General features: G+C 44.2%; 1 protein-coding gene and 1 long non-coding RNA gene across 12 annotated transcripts in view; one reads left to right on the top strand and one right to left on the bottom strand.

Annotated features, from left to right (window-relative positions):
* LOC310669002 overlaps positions 1 to 19,243 on the top strand; it is a 226,458-nt gene that overhangs the window by 172,883 nt on the left and 34,332 nt on the right. The window lies entirely within an intron of this gene.
* The window catches only part of SEPTIN6 (septin 6), a 54,863-nt gene that overhangs the window by 24,246 nt on the left and 11,374 nt on the right, over positions 1 to 19,243 (bottom strand). For 7 of the 11 annotated variants that reach the window (XM_083422336.1, XM_083422345.1, XM_083422340.1 and 4 more), the window contains exon 2: positions 8,502 to 8,616. Coding sequence is in view for 9 of the 11 variants with exons in the window: in XM_083422340.1 (XP_083278466.1) it covers positions 8,502 to 8,616 (115 nt within the window). In the remaining 2 variants the exon portion in view is untranslated. Of the gene's footprint in view, positions 1 to 8,501; positions 8,617 to 18,842; positions 18,894 to 19,243 lie in introns of those variants that run through there. The other 4 variants (XM_083422341.1, XM_083422335.1, XM_083422339.1 and 1 more) reach the window with 1 other exon arrangement.

Here is a 19,243-nt window from a genome sequence, read left to right as displayed (position 1 = left end):
TCACACAACACATTCTGAGAATTATACCTTCAATAAGGGGTACTGATAATTCTCTGTTAAAAAATCCCTACAGTCTAGCTCGTTGGCAGTTCCTAGGGCAAAGCAAGTGAGCATCTAACCAACATTTTCCTCTCTTACCACCTAAAGCAAGAGTGCGGAGCCAATGGGCACTACCTATGGGCCCTCTCAATTTAGGTCTGCCATAGAAGACTTGGCTGTCCCACCCCTAGCTCATCTTTGTCGCCAGCATCCAGTATTCTGAGATATACTGCATGCTCCCAGTTTTGAGGCAACGTGGCTGTAAAGACAGCATTTGCGAGTAGTAGCTGTATGAAGTGCAATGGAAAATGTCTACCATCTTTCTCTGTGAACATGGATAGGAAAGCTTTCTGCCCAAATGCTAGGTCACTGTATTTCCCAGTCAGTGATAATAATTGTGGGCGAGACAGGACATTGACCCAGCAATTTAAGTGGCTTTCCTGCTCCCTTTCTGAGCTAAGCATTTCCCCCCCTGTAAAAGCACCTTGCATTAAAGAACCAGAGACTGCCAATTATTGTCCATTTGGAGGCATAATTATCTAACTACAACCAAGGCTGAAGCAGTCTCCAAGTAGTCATGGCAGAAAAGGAGAAGGGTGCTGCCAGGGCATTTAAAATGCACTGGGTCAAGGAAACCTTTGCAGGCCTGCCCCCTACCCCCCCCCCCCCATATCAAAATATGTTTACTTTCAGAGGTAAATATTTAATGGCGCACAGCACATGATCAGTCCAGACCAAAGTACCACCATTTAATGAGGAGCAACATGGGAGGTACTTTCTGGAATGGAAGACTAGACTTAATTTCTAAAACACATGCAGGGCCTCCAGATACAAATCCAGGCTTGCAAATAACCAGCTTACCTGGCCACTGACCCAGCATTGGTACTGTGTAAGTGGCTAAGAGACTGGACCCAGTTCAAACATCACCCCTTCAGTTCATATATTCAGTTGAAAGCCATCCAATGAACGGTAATCAAGCATTGCACATGGATGTGTAAACCAGCCCCAGGAAGCTGCTCTTCCTAACGTCTGTGAAAATGTCAGCTGTAGTTTTCACCCCCTCACCAATGAGCACTCTGTGTGTGGTCAAAGGCACTATCCTTCTCGTGACTGCATATGCTTTGGGGCTAAAGCCCCGGGTTAACCCCATATTAGGCCTCTTTACAGTGCTGGGAACACAACAGCAGCATAGATGGCATGGATGCCTGCCATCAGTCTCAGGAGTGATACCATGTGCCTGACTATGCCAAGCCTAAATTAGAATCTCTTTCTGCCTTTTAAAGAAAAGTATCAGCTGGCTCAGACATACTTTCCCACCAACTATAGTGAACCTTGTCTCTTTGGGCCAGATTTAATTCAGGGATATATCTAGCTATAAATAAGTATTTTTATTGTTTAAGAGAACACCCCACGCTGTGCTAAAAAAAACACCCCTGTCATCGCTAAAGGCCATTAAAAACAGTTTTAATTAAAACTGGCATCGTGTGAGTTGGGGACACACACGCATAAACTGCAAACATTTAAACTACAAGAAATGAAGCAAAACATGATTCCTATGCACTGCTTGGAATTGCTAATGATTGTGCCCTATAGAAAAGCCTCAAATAAATAAATAAAACATTTCAGCAAAACAGATAAATGGACATTCCATAAAGTGCCTGAAGTTATGATCACAGCACTAAGAATTGAAGCACTACATCTGTGCAAACATGGAAAGAGACAATATCCCACCATCCAGTGTGACACTTGGACTACATCAGTCTTCTCAAGAGTGCTCTTTGGGATGGTTTGGACCACAGTTCCCATCAGCTTCAGGACCATATGGCTGGGCTGGCTAGGCTGAAAGGAGATGTGGTCCAAAATATCCTAAAGGGCACCAGGTTGGAGAATGTTGATGGTTTGTTTTTCTTGGCCCCAGACTGGAACCGGAGTATGTGGGGTGGGATTTGACTACACCCCTGTGCTGTTTTCATGCTGAAATTCCTCTCCCCAAAACTAACCACACTTAAATGGCGCCAACTGCAGCGAATTATACCTTCAGGGCAAAGAGCAGCAGGAAAATGGTACAGAAGGCAGGAGAAAGCCGCCAATACGTTGTGTCTTCCTGCACACTATTCTCATGAAACTAAAGCACCTTGCATTTTCAGTATTCTTAAATGCTTAGCCCTGGAGCATACAGTGGCTAAAAAGCTCCCCTTTTCCACTGTTTGGGTGACTCTAGGACACTGTACACAGGGACCCCGCTTCAGAAATAGTAACGAGTCTTCGGCCCCCTGCAACCCCAGACTGCTACACTACTGGGAACCAATGCTTCTTTGTCCTTGGTGCAACTAAAGCAGTGGGGCACAATCTGAGCTAATTTGTCTGCAAAGAGCTTCACTAAATGCCATTTTAAGACTGAAATAGACCGCAGTCTGGGCTTCCATCTCATCTGCTACCAGCCTTCCTACCCAGAACTCCACCCTGTCACTTCCTTTCCTTTCTCTTTAACAATTGAGCATGAGGAAGACTTTTCTGGAATTCACAAACCAGTTCTCTATATTTTGCTTTTTTCCAGCCAGCTCTAATAAAGATATTGGGTGCTACTGCCTTACCAGGGTTATTGCCAAGAAACAGTAATGGATATTTAATGAGCTACGGATTTCCTGGAACAGAACCCAAAAGAATGGGCCCTCATCAGAAGGAGGTGCAAACTGCATCACATCTCTGGGAGGAAAGTGTATGGATTTATTGCTTTTGAATTCAAGAGTTTCCTGGAATGGGACATTACAGCCCAATCTCAACTCTCAATGAGACTCCATCCTGGAGCTGTGCCCAGGCAGCGCTTCCTGACAGAGAGGTCATCGAGTTTTGAACATGCAATCTTTCACAGCTTGCCAAGGCTAGGAAGTCTTTGCCAGACCCAACTTTTAAAAGAAGAGGGACAGAGCTCTGTATGTGTGTATCAGACCATGAGTTCCTGATGATCAAGCAGAAAGCATCTAATTCCTGCATTCTTAGAACATTTTTATACAGAAAAAAAGCATCTAACTACCCCATTGGCATGATCTGGAGTAGCCAAGTTGGGTAAAGACTGAATACATCCATTAACTGAGGTCACACATCATCATATATATGATCGAAACAAAATCAATTTGGTAAATTCAGTTTTTAAAGAACACAAAGTCTGATGCAGCCATGGTAAGAGTTCAAGGTGGCATTCATTGCTGCCCCCTTTGGTGTACAACAAGTCTGTAGAGATTGGTTAGGCTGAAAGAGATGGTCTGTCCCAATGTTATATTCATGGCAGAGTTGGAATTTGAACTCTGATCAGTCTTAACCTTGCACTCTAACTACGACACCACAAGAGCTTTCAAAAAGAGTCATTACACGGCCTTAGGCCACCCTCCATCGCTCTCCCTGACCCAGTCTCCCTTTTGCAATATAGGTATAATAAACATTGCCCAACATTTCAGGGCTGCAGCAGTAAGGCTTATCTATGCAAAGTGCATTTCAACACTTTAGCGCCAAATAAATGCTAAGGTATTCATATTAGTAATACGCTGAGGTATGTGGTTTCCTCCTGCGTATAAACGACTCGTAAGATCAGGTTAGTGCTTTGAGGGCCATGACAGGTCCTCACTGGTTTTTAAAATGAAGTATCAGAATGGACAACCTTGTATTTACTAAATCCCCTGGGGGGACACCACTGTTAGCCTGTAACAGAATTCCAGGCTAATGGGAAAGTGGGTTGCTCTCCTGTCCACCGAAGGTAATAGCTGAAGCGCAGCTGTCAACTCCCTTCAGATTTCTTTCCAACTAAACAGGGCAGACAGCACATTAAAAACTGCACAAGGCAGTCAAATTTTTATGTGCATAATTCACTCAAAAGGAAGGCAGCGAGTCTCGTTTACCAAAACTGTATTACCGGTGCCATATGACCTGGAATGCTGAACCTTGGTTAGTGCTAACCGTAGTTTGTTGCTTTAACCCTGGTAAGGATCACAAATGGACAATGAAACCGAGGTTTAGTTCACTGAACAAAGCCCTGCCCTGGAGGATGTGTACAGAAAAACACCAGCAAGACCATTCACCTTATAAACAGAAAGGATGGAGAGGCAGGGTAACAAGAGAACCAGCCCTATCAATACTGGCATCCTTCTTCTCCCCAGGTATGCTCACCTGGCACCATCATTACATATCTTTAGGCACCAGGCAAAAATATTCCTCTTCCATCAGGCCTTTGACTTTTAACTACCTATAGACTTTTTGCATGGGTGGGATGTAGTTGTTTTTAAATTTATTTAAAATTGTACTTTAGATTTTCTAAAATGCTGGTTTTAATGTATGAATGTGTTTGATTTTTGCTTAAAATACTGTAAGTTGCTTTGAGCTGCCATGGCAAAAAGAGCAAGTAATACGTTTAATAAACAAACAAACAATTTAACCAGGGTATGTTCAGTGCAGATGAAATACTTAACCCCCAATCTTAGTTTGCAAACCTTCTACAAGTCATAGTATCACAGCCAGGTTGGCAACCAATATCTAAACAGAAGTAAAGTGTTCAGAGGCAATGCCTAACCCTTTTTTATTAATGCACTGAGCCTCAGAGAACACTCTGCTTTCTGCCGAGCTCTACATTTTCTGCATTTCCTATCAAGTACAGAAATATTTTTCTGCTACGAAATCTAGAAAGCAGCTACTTTAAGCTCTCTGATATGATTTCAAAGACTTTTGTTTGTAATGTAGTTGGAACAAAATGTAATCAAAAGAGCAGGCTTGCATCCAAATGGGGTTCAGAAGGGAGGGGGGAAATGCAGAAGAGAAAGAATTTATGTTTCTCCAATTTCCATCAAAGGTGACTTGCGGCTTCCAAAAATAAAGCTTGCTTAAATGCTTTTTCCGTACCACTTTCAATAGCTTCACTATACATTGCTTGCTTTCATAGTGGAAGCTATCAATAATCAACTAAATTTCAACAACTGCTTGACCATAACAGGTTCTGAAGAAGGATCTGAAAAGTATCAGTGAAGGGCAGTAGCTCAGTAGTAGAGCAGCTGCTTTGAATTCAGAAGGTCCCAAGCTTAATCCCCAACACCTTCAGGTAGGGCTGGGGGAAACCTTGTCTGAAATCTTAGAAAGCCAGTTGTCAGGCAGTGCAGACAACAGCAAGCTGGATGGTTTGACTCAGCGCAAGGCAACTCTCAACTCCCAAAGCTGACAGAGACTGTGCTGCACTGTTCTTCAGCAGTCAAGAGAAAGAACTGGAGAGCCCAGGAAAGTGCCTTATACTAAGTTAGGCAATTGGTCTATCAAGCTCAATACTGACAGGCAGGTGTCTTTCCAACGTTTCTGGCAGGACACCTTCCCAGTCCTATCTCAATATGCAAGGGGCTGAACCTGTAAAGCAGGTGTTCTAGGACTTCCCTGAAAACATTAATGGTGTCAATTCATGCCCCTTAGCTAATCGGGATTGAAATCTAGGCATGCCACTGGCGTCCAGCTGCTGAGTTTAGAACAGGGATAGGGGCACCTGTGGCCCTTCAGATATTGTTGGGAGTATAAATCTGAAGCTCCCTTTCACTCTCAATCAAGGACATCTTTTTGATCTTAGTGCTGTGGGACCTCAGTGCTTTGATTGGAGATCTCTGTTCCTAATGTCATATGGCATCAGGTGTCTGACCACTGGCCATGCTGGCTAGAGCTAATGGGAGTTAGTGTCCAGCAGCATCTATCATCTTCCCCACCCCAAGGTTCACCATCCCTGATCTAGAAGGTCTGGCAGCAGCTGCAGCAAGAAGCATTTGACAACAATTTGGTTTGGAAACTGCAGCCTCTCCTAGATCAAAGGGCTCCGTGCCTGCAAGCTTGCATCCTCAAAGGCCATCTACTGCAATGTGTTCTGTGTGGTTCAGAAGCTACGGTTGGTGCGGAAATAGCAGCTCACTTCCTGGCAGAGGAGAAGCCACAAAAGCCATGTTCACAGGCAGATTTCTAGCTCAAAGTCCTGCTTCTAGTTTGAAAGCCTTGATCATCTGAGTCCATTAATACCTTAGGGAAGGAAAGGCTTCTCTCAATGTCAGCCCTCATGTCCTCTGCTGTTATCAGAAGAGGCCATGACAAATTGAATGGCTAAAGTGGGGCCTTTCTAGCTGTGGCCCCAACACTGCAGGGCATGTTACCCAACGAGTACTGGAATCAGCTTAAATCTATTCTCTAGAATGTCTTCCTTTCTATAAAAAAACCCACAACACTTATTGTTTGAATCCTTAACAGCGGGTACTTACCATTATTATTTTTCTTCCTAACTGAGCTTATTGTTGATTTTAAAGAAGTGTAATCTTTTTTAAGAGAGAGGGGAGCCTTAAAACAGAAAAGAGGGTGTTGGGGGGGCAATGCTTTAAACAGGATCCACAGGGATGGTAGATCTGGCTTCCAAGGAATCCATCACCTGCTGCTGCTGCTGCAATGCCACTGGTGGCTGCAACATACTCCTTGGAGGCTGGATTCCCCCCCCCCATGTGACTTCTACCATGGTCTCTTGGTGAATAGGAGGCACTGCTGGTCTCCTCCCACCCTTGTTCCCAATGTTAGATCATTATTCCTGCTCCCACCCCCTTGTAGAACTTCACTCACCCCTTATTCCCTCGCGAGATGCACCATTTTGTGGGTGCCTCAAGTGCCAAAATATATTGAACTGGCCTTGCATGGATCAATACAGCTGCCTGTGTTTTGGGACTCTCCTTGGGTAGAGGCATGGTTGGTGGAGGGGGGCTGTCTTGAGCTGCTCCCCAACTTCAAAATGTACCACAACAGCACTGCTTCCTGAACTATGGAATTTTCCTTCTAGCACACCTGCCATTGTCTATTAGCATTACCTTGAAACTAGAGCACCGTCAAGAGAGCGTGTCACCTAGTTACATATAGCAACTCGGCAGCTTCCTACACAGGCAGTCAGCAAGTCGAGCTCAACCTTTCAACGTGCAGGGTTTGTGCACAAAAACACACACACACAAAATAAATGTGTTACAGCAAACACGGTGCAGAAGATCCATTATCAGCTCTCCTAACTTGTTTTACTTTAAAGCAGCTTCAGTTTTCATCAGAGCAGAAGGAGGCATTTAACTACCCCCCTCCCCAAATGCCGTTTTACGAATGTAAATCTGAATCCCTCAAAGCTGCTGAAAGCCCTTCTGTAGGGAGGAATATAGGCATAATACAAGGATCTGTGGTATTTCCCTCAGCAGGGCTAACAGCAGCTGTCAGTTGGTGGCAGTTTCGATCAGGAAAAAAGCAGGAGGGAGGTATTTAATTAGGAGCAGAAAGAGGGAAGTTTCCCCCAGGCCACAAGGATGCTGCGATCTACCTGCTGCTTAAGGGGTCCTCCCTGAACCCAGAAGTGGTAAACGACTAAAGCCCAGTCGCCAACATCCCCCCTTTTTGTCAAGCTGCTCAAGAAGGTGCATAGTCAGAAACAGATCATTTAGACCCATTTCAACTAGGGTTTTCAGCTGTGCAACTTCCCCACCAATAACTGATGTTGTGCAGTCCAGAATCAGTTCTCTCTCTCTTCATCTGCTGTTTTAACTAGGGGTGGCATATCTGCAGAGAAAGCCTGCTCTGTGAACTTCAGGCTCCCGCTGTGATGTGGAACCCTGATCAGAGAGGAAGGCAGCACATGTGGAGCAAGCTCCCCTCTGCAGACGAACTCATCCAATGCACAGTTCCAGAGATCAAAAAGCAGGGTGTTTTTTTTAATCCATGTCTGGATACAACGTAATGCCAGCTTGATTCAAAATGGTGTCCAATTGTGTCCCAACATAGATAAAGAACTTCTCCTTAATCTCTGGAACCATCTTGCAAAACTTGATTAAAATTGGTACGGCTCTGAAAGGTTCAGTCTGCCACCTTGATATGAAAGAGCACCCAATTGTATCCAAAACACAGGTGACTAGCTGCTCCTCAGGAGCTATCATGCAAAATTTGGTTACACAGTTAGACCATCTAACACAGCCTTGTTCTCACTCTTCCATGTGATAACTAATCATGTGAGAGGGGGATGCCCAAATCAAACTTAAATGAAGGTACATCATTGGAGCTGGCAAACTCACAGCAACAGCATTACATTTGGAAGAACCTCTGTGTGTCTATTCTTTCCAGCAACAACGGGCTTAAAAACAAGCCACCCAGCTGATTTTCCATCAAAGAACATCACATCCCAAGTCAACAAATCCTACACGCCTTCAGTGTAAACCTCTGTCCTTCTGCTCATTTGTCCCAGCAAAACACATCCCACCTCATCATCTTCAGACCACCCAAAGAGGCAGTGATCCTTGTTTATCTGTTGTTAAAAACTGGATCAGATGACAACACATAATGTGTGTTCTGGATAAGTCAAAGGATTACTTTGTTAGGCAAGTTTACCTTCATTCAGCAACAGAATTTTCCAAAAATGGAAAGGGGGGAAGAAGTGTTGTACTCACCCACACACAAGATGTTGAAACAGAAACCATGGCTAACCGATTTATTAACCAGCTGGTCAGGAAGGCTGTCAAATCCTACATGGCCAGAAAGAGGGACAGTACGGCAGCCTTCGCCCTAAGGAAGTTTGAAAGAAAGACATGTTAAAATTAGATCTAAAAGAACACTGCATTCTATTCGTGGTGGCCTTTTGAAAATTCTCCCTTCCAAAGAAAGTACACCATGGGTTCTATCCAATGCTAGTCCAAGAGTAGACCCATTGGGTGGCATTCAATGAAGTATTACTTGGAGAATGCCCATTGAAATGAATGGCTATGGCTTAAGTAAGGTCCATCCATTTCAATGAGTCTGCTCTGAGGAAAACTTGGTTGAATGCCACCCACTGAAATTAACGAACCCAAGTTAGTCATGTTCATTAAATTCAGGGGATCTGCTAGGGCTAGCATTAGATACAGCCCCACTTCTTTGTTTTGCCATCCAAATCTCAAAACAGGGTTTTTTGCATACTTTTCCAAATCTTTTTTTCTTGACTGCTAGCACCCCTGACTGCTAACCTGATAAGGAGTCAATTAACAAAGCAAAACACAACTGCAGTGTGACATTCACATATCACAAAGGCTGTTTTGCACTCATAAAAATTGGGTTTCCAACAGCACAAGCAATGCACACACCATTTATAACTGTTAGCATTTTAAAACACAAGGCAATTCAAAAGAAGAGGCACACCCAAGGCCTTTTTCTCCTTATAAAATGCAAGAAGGGTGGAGTAGGAAAAAAATAAACTAAAAAGTCATCCTGAGTCCAGAAGCAATAGTTAAAAATGGAAGCTGTGACTGCATTATGACACAATTTGAAAGCCTAGCCAAAAAGGAGCAACATCTGGAAGCTCTGCTCATATGGCTATTTGATCAGTTTGAACAATAAGGCTCCAAGACAGAATTTCCCTAAGTGGCTTGGCCAAAGCTGTAGTGGACAGCAAAGTAGTACAGTAATGTGGGATTTCTGCAAAATTTTGAACTGGAAATTTTGAATGGGAATTTAGGGTAATCTTCACAGGGTAATAGTACTGGAAACAATTCAGCTTTCATCTGAAAACGTTCTGATACCCTAGTGAATCAAGTGGGAACCACATCCAGAACTGGACTATCATCTGTGGGCCATTTTTGACAATTGGCTGGGGCCACTCACCTGTAAATCATCTGACATCAAACCTCAAGCCACATAACAGAGACAGACTTATGTCTGATCTTAGCACTCCAGTGACATCCCACAGGGCTAAGTTCAGATATAAGCTTCTGCTGCTCCCTTTTACTATCAAGGAGCAAGCAGGGGCATATCTACGATCTTAGTGCTGTGGGACCTCAGCACTTTGCTGGAGATCTCTAGTGTCGGGTGACTGAAAGTCACAGGCAGCTGTAGTTTGTCCAAAATGGCCTCGTTGGCTAAATCCAGTGGCTAATTAGACCAAACTAGGACTATGGGCCAGAGATTCTGCCCTCATAAGTGATCCACCTCAGCACGTTTATCTTATTTGCATTTAGTAAATGAAAGGGGGGGGGGGAGTACTCCACGTTCATTTTCAACTGGTTTTGTTTGTTGTCTATTACAGTGGTACCTCGGGTTAAGAACTTAATTCGTTCTCAAGGTCCATTCTTAACCTGCAACAGCTCTTAACCTGAAGCACCACTTTAGCTAATGGGGCCTCCCAATGCCGCTGCGCCGCCACTGCACGATTTCTGTTCTCATCCTGAAGCAAAATTCTTAACCCGAGGTACTATTTCTGGGTTAGCGGAGTCTGTAACCTGAAGCGTCTGTAACCCAAGGTACCACTGTAAGTTGCCTTGAGACTTTTGTATAAAGTAACTGACAAATATAAATATATGATTAACAACAACAACAACAACAACAACAACAACAACATTTTCTGTCGCAATATACCACAAGTATTTGACCTGAAATATCTGAGGCAAAAATTAAAGCACACATGGGACAATCATCTTGGGTGGGTAAAACCACATTAACTGCAACTTTGAAACTGCCAAGCTTGCTTCCTATTGTATCTACAATTGGCATCCATTCATCCTTACTAATTAACTTATGAAACATACTTTCTTCCACCCCACATCACTACAGCTGAGGACCCAGAGATGAATTCGCAAAGATGGCTCTATGTATGTATGCATGTATGTATGTTTGTGTGCACATATCCTGGTAAACTGCCTCAGATTGATGAAAGGCGCAAAGTTGCAGACAGAAGTTTAAAACAAACATTTGGAACACTTTTAAATGGGAACTGCACAAAAGAAACATTAAAACAGTTCTGCTTGATCAGACACAATATCTAGTCCAGAATTCTACCTCTTTGGAAGTCCACAAATCCACACACCAGCAACTTCTATCCAGAGGCATGCTCACTTTGAAACAGTACCTAAATGTTGGGCTGCCAGCTCCCAAAAAACCAAAATCCTGACCCTTAGGCAAAGCCAAAGAGCAAAGCCCAACATTCTGTTGACAAGTCCAGAGGCACAGACCAACACAAAAGCTGTGTGTTCAGCCACACTGGGTAGCCAGACTGGCATCCTCCAGAAGTTATAGACAACAACTCCCATTTGCCATTGCTAGCCTGCCCAATGGTCAGGGATGATGGGAATCGAAACCTAGCTGCATATGTAGGGCACCATGTTGGCTCTGCCTGAGCTACATACATGATGATTCCTTACACTAGTAATATAGTATGTAGTATATTTCTTAAGCTATTCATTATACTATTAGTCCATCCAGACCAATATTTTCTATCCTTCTGGTGCAGAATTTGGTGGCTTGGTAGCTCACCGGGGCAAGACGGCTTGAGCATTGAAAACCAATCCTGGCCCAACTGCTCTGGCTGCCAACCACTTTCCGGTCCAGTTCAAAAGCACCCTTCTAGACTGCATTAATACAGTAATGCTGGAGATGCATCACAGAACAACAAAGTGGAATGACATGCAGACAGTCCAGTATAAATCCACCACTAACGAGCTATTACTGCATCAACGGCATGTTGCAGAATCTACCCACACACAAACCACCAATCTGGAGGGGCCCTTTATGTCTCAGGTGCTGAATACATGTGCTTCTCCATCTGCCCCACTGTGTGCATTTTGATTGCTTCTCTCTTGCCAACATCCTCACCAAGTATGGTATCATTACACATTCCAAAATGCCCTGCCACAGAGTCATATATTTCGTAGAGGAATGCATTTCTGCTCATGCAAAGGTTCTCCTCCCAAGGCTTTACAAAGCTACTTGCCCCAAGCTGCAATCGTTCAAAAAGTATGTCTTTATATAAAGCAAATAGCTGTAGACCAAACTATAAAGTGTGTTTTTTTTTGGGGGGGGGGGGGTTAAACAAACAGAACTGAGAAAAGGAATGAGAAGAATCAGTCAGGTGTGGTAATCAGATCAATCTTCCCATTTATTGGGTAAGGAAAAGAGAAAGCAAGAAAAATAGCAACATGAAGGGGGTCGCATCAATTACATTTTTCAATAGTGGGTCAAATGAGCATTTCAGAAATGTTTATGCTGTAAGCCATTTGTTGCAAAAGAGTAAGCAGGTGTCCAATTCTCCTGTTGCAGCTCCTCTCTGTACTTTATCCACAAAACATAAAAGCAATGCAGGTGCAACCCTTAAAAAAAAAAAAAAGTCTGACTGAACCATCTATCAAGAGGACATTCTTTTCACTACAGTCATTTGCTGTCATTTCATCTACACTGAACTTGCTACATTGAAATTTCTGTTAGTTTTCAAAATCACAGATGACTTTAGAAGTACTGAACTGCACAGCATACTTGCTGCAAGGTGCAGCAGCAAACTGTCACACCTTGGGGGTGCTGCAGAGGTAACTAAGGTGGGGGATCTTCTTTGGAAGCAAGCACACCCACCCTCTAATCCCTTGCCATTCTTGCTCCTTGAATGCAGAACAGGATGCTTAGCATTTTAAACAACTGAAAAAATAGGTAAAATGAGTCCATGTTGCTTCCGTTCCTTTCCAGGCGGTGCATTTGCAAGATGCACTTACTGGAAAATACATCCAATTACAGCAGTCCAATTATAGATGCTCCTGCTGAGGAAGCTAATAACCTCATTGTGTTTTCGATCTTTAGAGCAGCACCAGCAACCTGGGCTTTGCCCTTGCCACACCATACAGAAATGCAGCATCTTCAAGAGTCACTTGTTTAAAGCACAAAGCAGGGGTGATTTAGGGTGACCAATAAATGCCACCATGTATATGGTAACCAACATCTGGCCAGCAGAGCTTCCCTAAAGCAGGTTTTCCCAAACTTGGGTCTTTCAACTGTTTTCAACTACAGCTCCCATCATCCATGGCTAGCAGGACCAGTGGTCAAGGGTGATGTGAATTGCAGTCCAAACCAGCTAGAGACTCAAGTTTCCGAAACTCTACCCTAGAGATTTCTGAGGGCAGAACAAGGCAGCTCCCCCATCAACACTGTGTTCCTCTTGCTATGCAAGCTGCAGCTTTCAGCTGAGAACCAGACGTTCAGGATGCCGTGCGTCACTCCAGCCTCCTCTTGGCTCTACCTCTAGGACTAGAGGAGGAACATAGGAAGAGACCTGCTGGATCACACCAAAAGCCCATTCTAGGACAGCATCCTGTTTCCAGAGGTGGCCAGCCAGCTGCTTCCTGAAAGCCCACAAAAGCCTGAAGGCAACCCCCAACCCCTGCTGTCTGCCCCCAACATCCTCAAACAGGCTCTCAGGGGTGAGACTTCCTGGTGGAACTAAGCTGCTGTTCTCTCTCTTTTGAAATAGGCTTGCACTGATGGAGACTCTTCCAAAAACAGAGCACTGCAAATTCCAGGAATGAAACAGCCTAGATGTTACAAGATGGGTAGCTGCAAGAGCCTTAGGAAATTAGCAAATGCAAAACTCCCCTCCCATGGGCATGTATGTGTGATTCTGCTCTTGGTTCAGAATGTGGTCAGTCTTCAAATACATTTCTTGACTGCCTCTTGATCTGCAGAAAGGGGAAATGCCAATTATGCAATGGCAGGGATCCTTGTTGTAATATGCATGTGTCATTTTGCTTTGCTGCTATTGCACACACATTGCAAACTTGCAGGAGGAGGAGCTCTGAATTTCTCTCTCTCTCTCTCTCTCTCTCTCTCTCTCTCTCTCTCTCTCTGGTGTTAGTAAAGCCAGTAAACTGTGTACAGTGGTACCTCTGGATGCGAACAGTATCCGTTCTGGAGCCCCGTTCGCATCCTGAGCAGAACGCAACCCACGTCTGCGCGTGCGCAGGTCGCGATTTGCCACTTCTGTGCATGCATGTGATGTCATTTTGAGCGCCTGCGCATGCGCAAGCGGCGAAACCCAGAGGTAATCCATTCGGTTACTTCCGGGTCGCCATGGAATGCAACCTGAAAACACTCAACCTGAAGCAACTTTAACCTGAGGTATGACTGTATAAGGCAGAAGACATTAGATGTAGTTTCAAAATGCACTGAGCTCTTTGGCCAACCTGAATTCACAGTTTCTGACTGCTTTTTGACTAGAAACGACAGTAACAACAAACTATCTGGATATTTTAGCAGTTCAATTTTCTTCACTGAGTCAATCAGGAAGAGAAGGATAAAAAGATACCAGCCACTACTTTGTTATTACAGGGAGAATTCGGCAGAAATTCACACAAATGGGGGAAAGCACTTCCTTCCAGCTCTTGCAAGGAGGAGCTGGAGTTCACGAGAAGGGCAGGGAAGCATGCAAAGGCTAGGATGGCACAGAGTCCCCAGAGTCCCCTGTAGCAGAAGGACATGACTGTAAACCATTGCACAGTTGGGTGGAGTTCTTCCTGAATGGGCAGGAGACTGTTTTTCAGCCGCTCTTGCTCTGGTGACTTTGCATGTCACAATTCCATCATGTCAGAAGCAAGCAGCAATTGCAATCTCTAAACAGGCAGGACTAGCATAACATCACCCCTTCTCATAAACAACAGCTGCAGCCCTACCTTGACCCATTTCTCTTGCCAACCTCCATCCCATGAAAGAACCTTAATTCAGTGGAAGAGCAATACGCTTTGTAGGCATAAGGTCCCAGGTTCAATCCTTTGCATCTCTAAGTTGTTGGTGTTGGCATCTGTCTGTTTTGAGAAGCAACGGAGTGCACCTCCTCTAACACCCCCCACACACCCCACCCTAAGTAAGGCAGGGTAAAAACTCCCATCTGGACACCTGGACAGCAGCTGCCAATTAGTATTTACTTAGCTAGATGGGCCAATAGGAACAAAGGAAGCAGCCTTATGCAGAGGTTGATCACTGGTCCAAATAGCTCAGAATTATCTACACTGACTGGCAGCAGGTCTCTGGGTTTCAGACAATGTTCTCTTCCAGCCCCACCTGAAGATGCCAGGGTCTGAACAAATGCACACAATGCAAATGGCTTCTACTGAGTGACAGTTCTTCTCCAATGGTCTGATTTGGCTTAAGACAGCTTCCTAAATTGTTTTCCCCACATTGCAAACTCTGTACGGTCCGGACCACATAAAGAAAGCCTATTGCTTTTTAAATTGTGTATTAAAGGGTCAGATCCCCAATTTTCCATAATCTGAAATATAAACTTTTGATTGTAGAGGAAACTATTTCCTTTGTGCTCCCAGGTGTGTGTGTGTTTCTTGGGAAAGATCCATCAGGTTTGTTGCAGGATCAGGGCCATAATTCTGCAAAAGGTAGCAATATCAACCTTTTCCCCCCTACTTTGCACTGCAAGAAAATTACCTTATAATAATGTCACAAATAGGAAAGGTGTTAAGAAATCATTGCACTGCATAGAAACTAGTATTTCTGCACAGCTCAGTAAATAATGCATTAAGGTCAAGCAGAAGTCATCTCCCCCAAAACTGAAAAGAAGAGGAAGGAATGGGGGTACCTGAGGCCTTCCAGATATTGTTGGACTCCAACTCAATTCACCCCCAGCAACAATGGCAGATGGTCAGGAATGATGTGATTCATAGTCCAACATCATACAGAGAGCAGCTAAGTTCCCCTCCATTGGCCTAGGCCAGGAATAGCAAACTTGGCCCTCCAGCTGTTTTGGGACTACAATTCCCATCATCCCTGACCACTGGTCCTGTTAGCTAGGGATGATGGGAGTTGTAGTCCCAAAACAGCTGGAGGACCAAGTTTGGCCATACCTGGTGTATGGCATTTCAGTGGTCTAGGGACATAATCATCAGTTGGAATTTGGTTTTTTGCTGTGTTTGATCAGGTTCAGTAATTTGATGGACGCTGGCTGTCTTGGGTTTGGGTTAGCGGTGCTTCCACCACATGAAACATAAACTAGTCAAGGTAAGAGTTGAGGCACACATTATGGTTGCCTTAAAGCCTTTGATTGTTTAGAATGGAAATACCTCTTAGCAGTATTAACCAACTTCCTACAAATCCTTAAACAAATTTACTCCCAAGCAAAATGTAGGATCAATGGTATGGACTCTAATACCATAGCAATACAAAGAGGTTCTAAACAAGAGTGCCCACTATCTCCCTTCCTATTCATCCTGGCCCTGAAACCCCTAGCAATCCAAACCTAACACACTAAATATTACCACCCCAATCTCTTCTCTCCCTCTCCTCTTTCTTCTTCCCTCACCTTATTCTGTATAATGACTCGCATCAAAGGTAAAAAAAAGGACTCTACAACATGAAAAAAGACAATGCACATTTTTGTGAGCCAATAAAATCTTTAATAAAAATATTATTTTTTTAAAAAGACAGTCAGCATGAGTCATGCACTAAAATGAAGACATTTGCCATTTGTGGAAAATTCATTTCTTGCTTGTCAAAAAGCCACACACATTAAGACAACCCACTAACTCTCATTTGCCTGGAAGCATCAGCCAAGCCTTGTTACCATCCATGGCAGGTTGACAATGCATGTTAAATAGACCTATGCACGCTCAACACAGAAAACGCAGTTATGATTTTAAACATTCAGGTTTCTTTAGAAAGGCCTTCCTTATATATCTGCTCAGAAGACGGACTGCCAAGAAACATGAGGGTCACAACCCTGCTCATTTTGCTTGCTGTTCAACTGGAAACCAGAACAGCCTTCCTCACCTCTCCCACCAGTGTACTCTACCAGGCACTCTGCATTGTGTTAGGGAAAGAGGAGACCTCAGGGGTGTAATAATGACAATAAATTAAGATTCAGTTTAGTTTAGAGGAAATGCAAGTAAGATGAGACAAGACACAGGTGTGTAAAATTATGCGTGATGGAATGAAAGTAGATTAAGAGAACAGTTTATCTCCCTCTCTCTTAATACGGGAACTAGGGGCTACTAAACTGAATGCTAGAATATTCAAGCCAGACAAAAGAAGGTACTTAGTCACACAGTGCAGAGTTAAACTCTTGAATTCATTCCCAGAAGTAGTGATTGCCACCAAGTTGGATGGCTTTGAAAAAGGATTAGATGAATTCAGGGAGGATAAGGCTGTCAGTGGCGACTATCCCTGATGGATGGCTATGTTCTATCTCCACTGTCAGAGGTAATGTGCCTCTGAAAGCCATCTGCTGGGTAATTTCAGGTGGGGAGAGTGGTGTTGGACTCAGGTTCTGCTTTCAGGCTTCCTCTAGTCATCTGCCCAGCCAATGTGAGGACAGGATGCAAGACTAGATGGATCATTAGCCTGATTCAGCAGGTTCTTCTTAGGTTCTTAATGGCTATCAAACCACCAAACTCTTGCTCAGGCACAACCGGTGCTATTTCTCCATGAGACAACTGTGTACATACACGCTACATGGTAGATTGCATCAGATGCAACCCACTCCCCAACCTTCTTCATGTTCAGTTGCACTGCACCAAGGCCACAGCATTCATTTCCCACATCTTGAAACGTTCAGCTTCTTAAATACTTCCTCAGTGCTCTAAGTGCAGGCCAATCTCAGCGGAAGAAGTAGCCCCTGTATAGAGGGATCTACAAAAGATGAATTCTGGCTGAATGCATCACAGAAAGGCAATGGAAGTGAATGCCTAAATATTATTGTTATTGTTATTATTAAATTTTGTATACCACTCTTCATCTGTAGATCTCAGGGTGGTTCACAACATAAAATACAAGATGAAAAACACAAAATGCATAATAAAAACAGCTAGACTGGTGACTGCATGTGGCCGCCTAAAGGATCTTCACTGGCTCCCAGTACGTTTCTGAATACAGTTTAAAGTGTTGGTGCTGACCTTTAAAGCCCTAAATGGCCTCAGCCCAGTATACCTCAAGGAGCGTCTCCACCCCCATCGCTCAGCCCAGACACTGAGGTCCTCCTCCGAGGGTCTTCTGTGGTTCCCTCACTGTGAGAAGTGACATTTCAGGGAAACAGGCAGAGGGCCTCCTCAGTAGTGGTGTCCTCCCCGTGAAACCCCTCCCTTCAACATCAAGGAGATAAAGAACTACACAACTTTTAGAAGACATCTGAAGGCAGCCCTGTATTGGGAGGTTTTTAATGCTTGATGTTTATAAAATTATATCATGGGTGGGGTATAAATCATAAAAGTATTATCATCATCATCAACAACAACAACAACAAACCAATAAACCCCTTCCCACACCCACTCTAGAAGCAAGGAGCACCACTCCCACCACTGGGACACATGGAAGGGGAGGGGTAGACCTGTCAGTGCCAAGAATACTGAGCTAGATGGACCAATGATCTGACTTGGGATAAGGTAGTTTCCTATGATCCTGTGTCCACACTAGGCTCCAGTCTCTTCTATCCTTAGGCAGAGTGACACACACACACCCTAGAGTACAAGTGAGCAACACCCACAAATAATTCACATGTATTGCTGTAAGAAAAACAGGTTATTCCTACATCAATAATCTTCCTTCAGTTATGTTTTGGAGCATCAGTGTTGGATTTAGAATAGGGGCAGAGAACATGTGGTCCTCCAGATGTTGTTGTTGGGCTCCAACACCCATCATCCCTAGCCAACATGGCCAGTGATCAGGAACAATGTAAGCTGGGAAGAGCCAAAACATTCTCCACCCCTGATTTAGGGCTCTTCTTGCACTGCCTCTCAGTCTACATGAGGCCAGGTAGGCAACTGTCTTGGGCAGCAGATCTAGCACCCAAAGAATGCATCACCTGCTGCCACCACCATGGTAACAGCAATAGCTGTGGTGTGCTCTCTGGAGGCTGGACCTGGTGCCACCTTGGCATTTCCCACCCCCACCCCTGAATACTGTCTCTATAGTGGTCTCTTGGCAAACAGAAGGCATTCTGCTTTCCTCCCACCCCCAAGGAAGTAATTGCAGAAGCTGCCCTCTGGGGGCTTCCTGGATTCTGCACCCACCTGGCCTGATTCAGAGTGGGTCCCTTTTCCCTCCATGGCAGCCTCTGATCCCCACTTCAGCTGTTGGGTAAGGTTGCGCTGCTTCCTCCCCTTGTTCCCGATGTAGATCTTCACTCACCCATCTTGTGGTTTGCCTCGGGTGTCTAAATGTCTTGAGCCAGCCCTTTGCATGTCACATGGCAGAAGGGTGACTGGGGATCTTGCGTTTGTTATGGCTGTGGACAGAACAGCTTGAGTACGTGGGGATTGCTGCGTTTCCCTAGGTTAAGTTAAAAGAAGCTGCAGCTTTCTTTTAAAATTCAAACCAGCTGAGCAGATGAATTGCTGTTGTTTTTATTTTTATTTTTTTAAAAAGATGAACTTAAAAGCAAATTTTAGTTGGTGGTGCTTTGGAAATCAGG

The sequence above is a fragment of the Podarcis tiliguerta genome (genome assembly GCF_965153285.1).
Source record: "Podarcis tiliguerta genome assembly, chromosome: Z".
Classification (NCBI taxonomy): Eukaryota; Metazoa; Chordata; class Lepidosauria; order Squamata; family Lacertidae; genus Podarcis; species Podarcis tiliguerta.
This window is presented reverse-complemented; position numbering and strand designations above follow the sequence as displayed.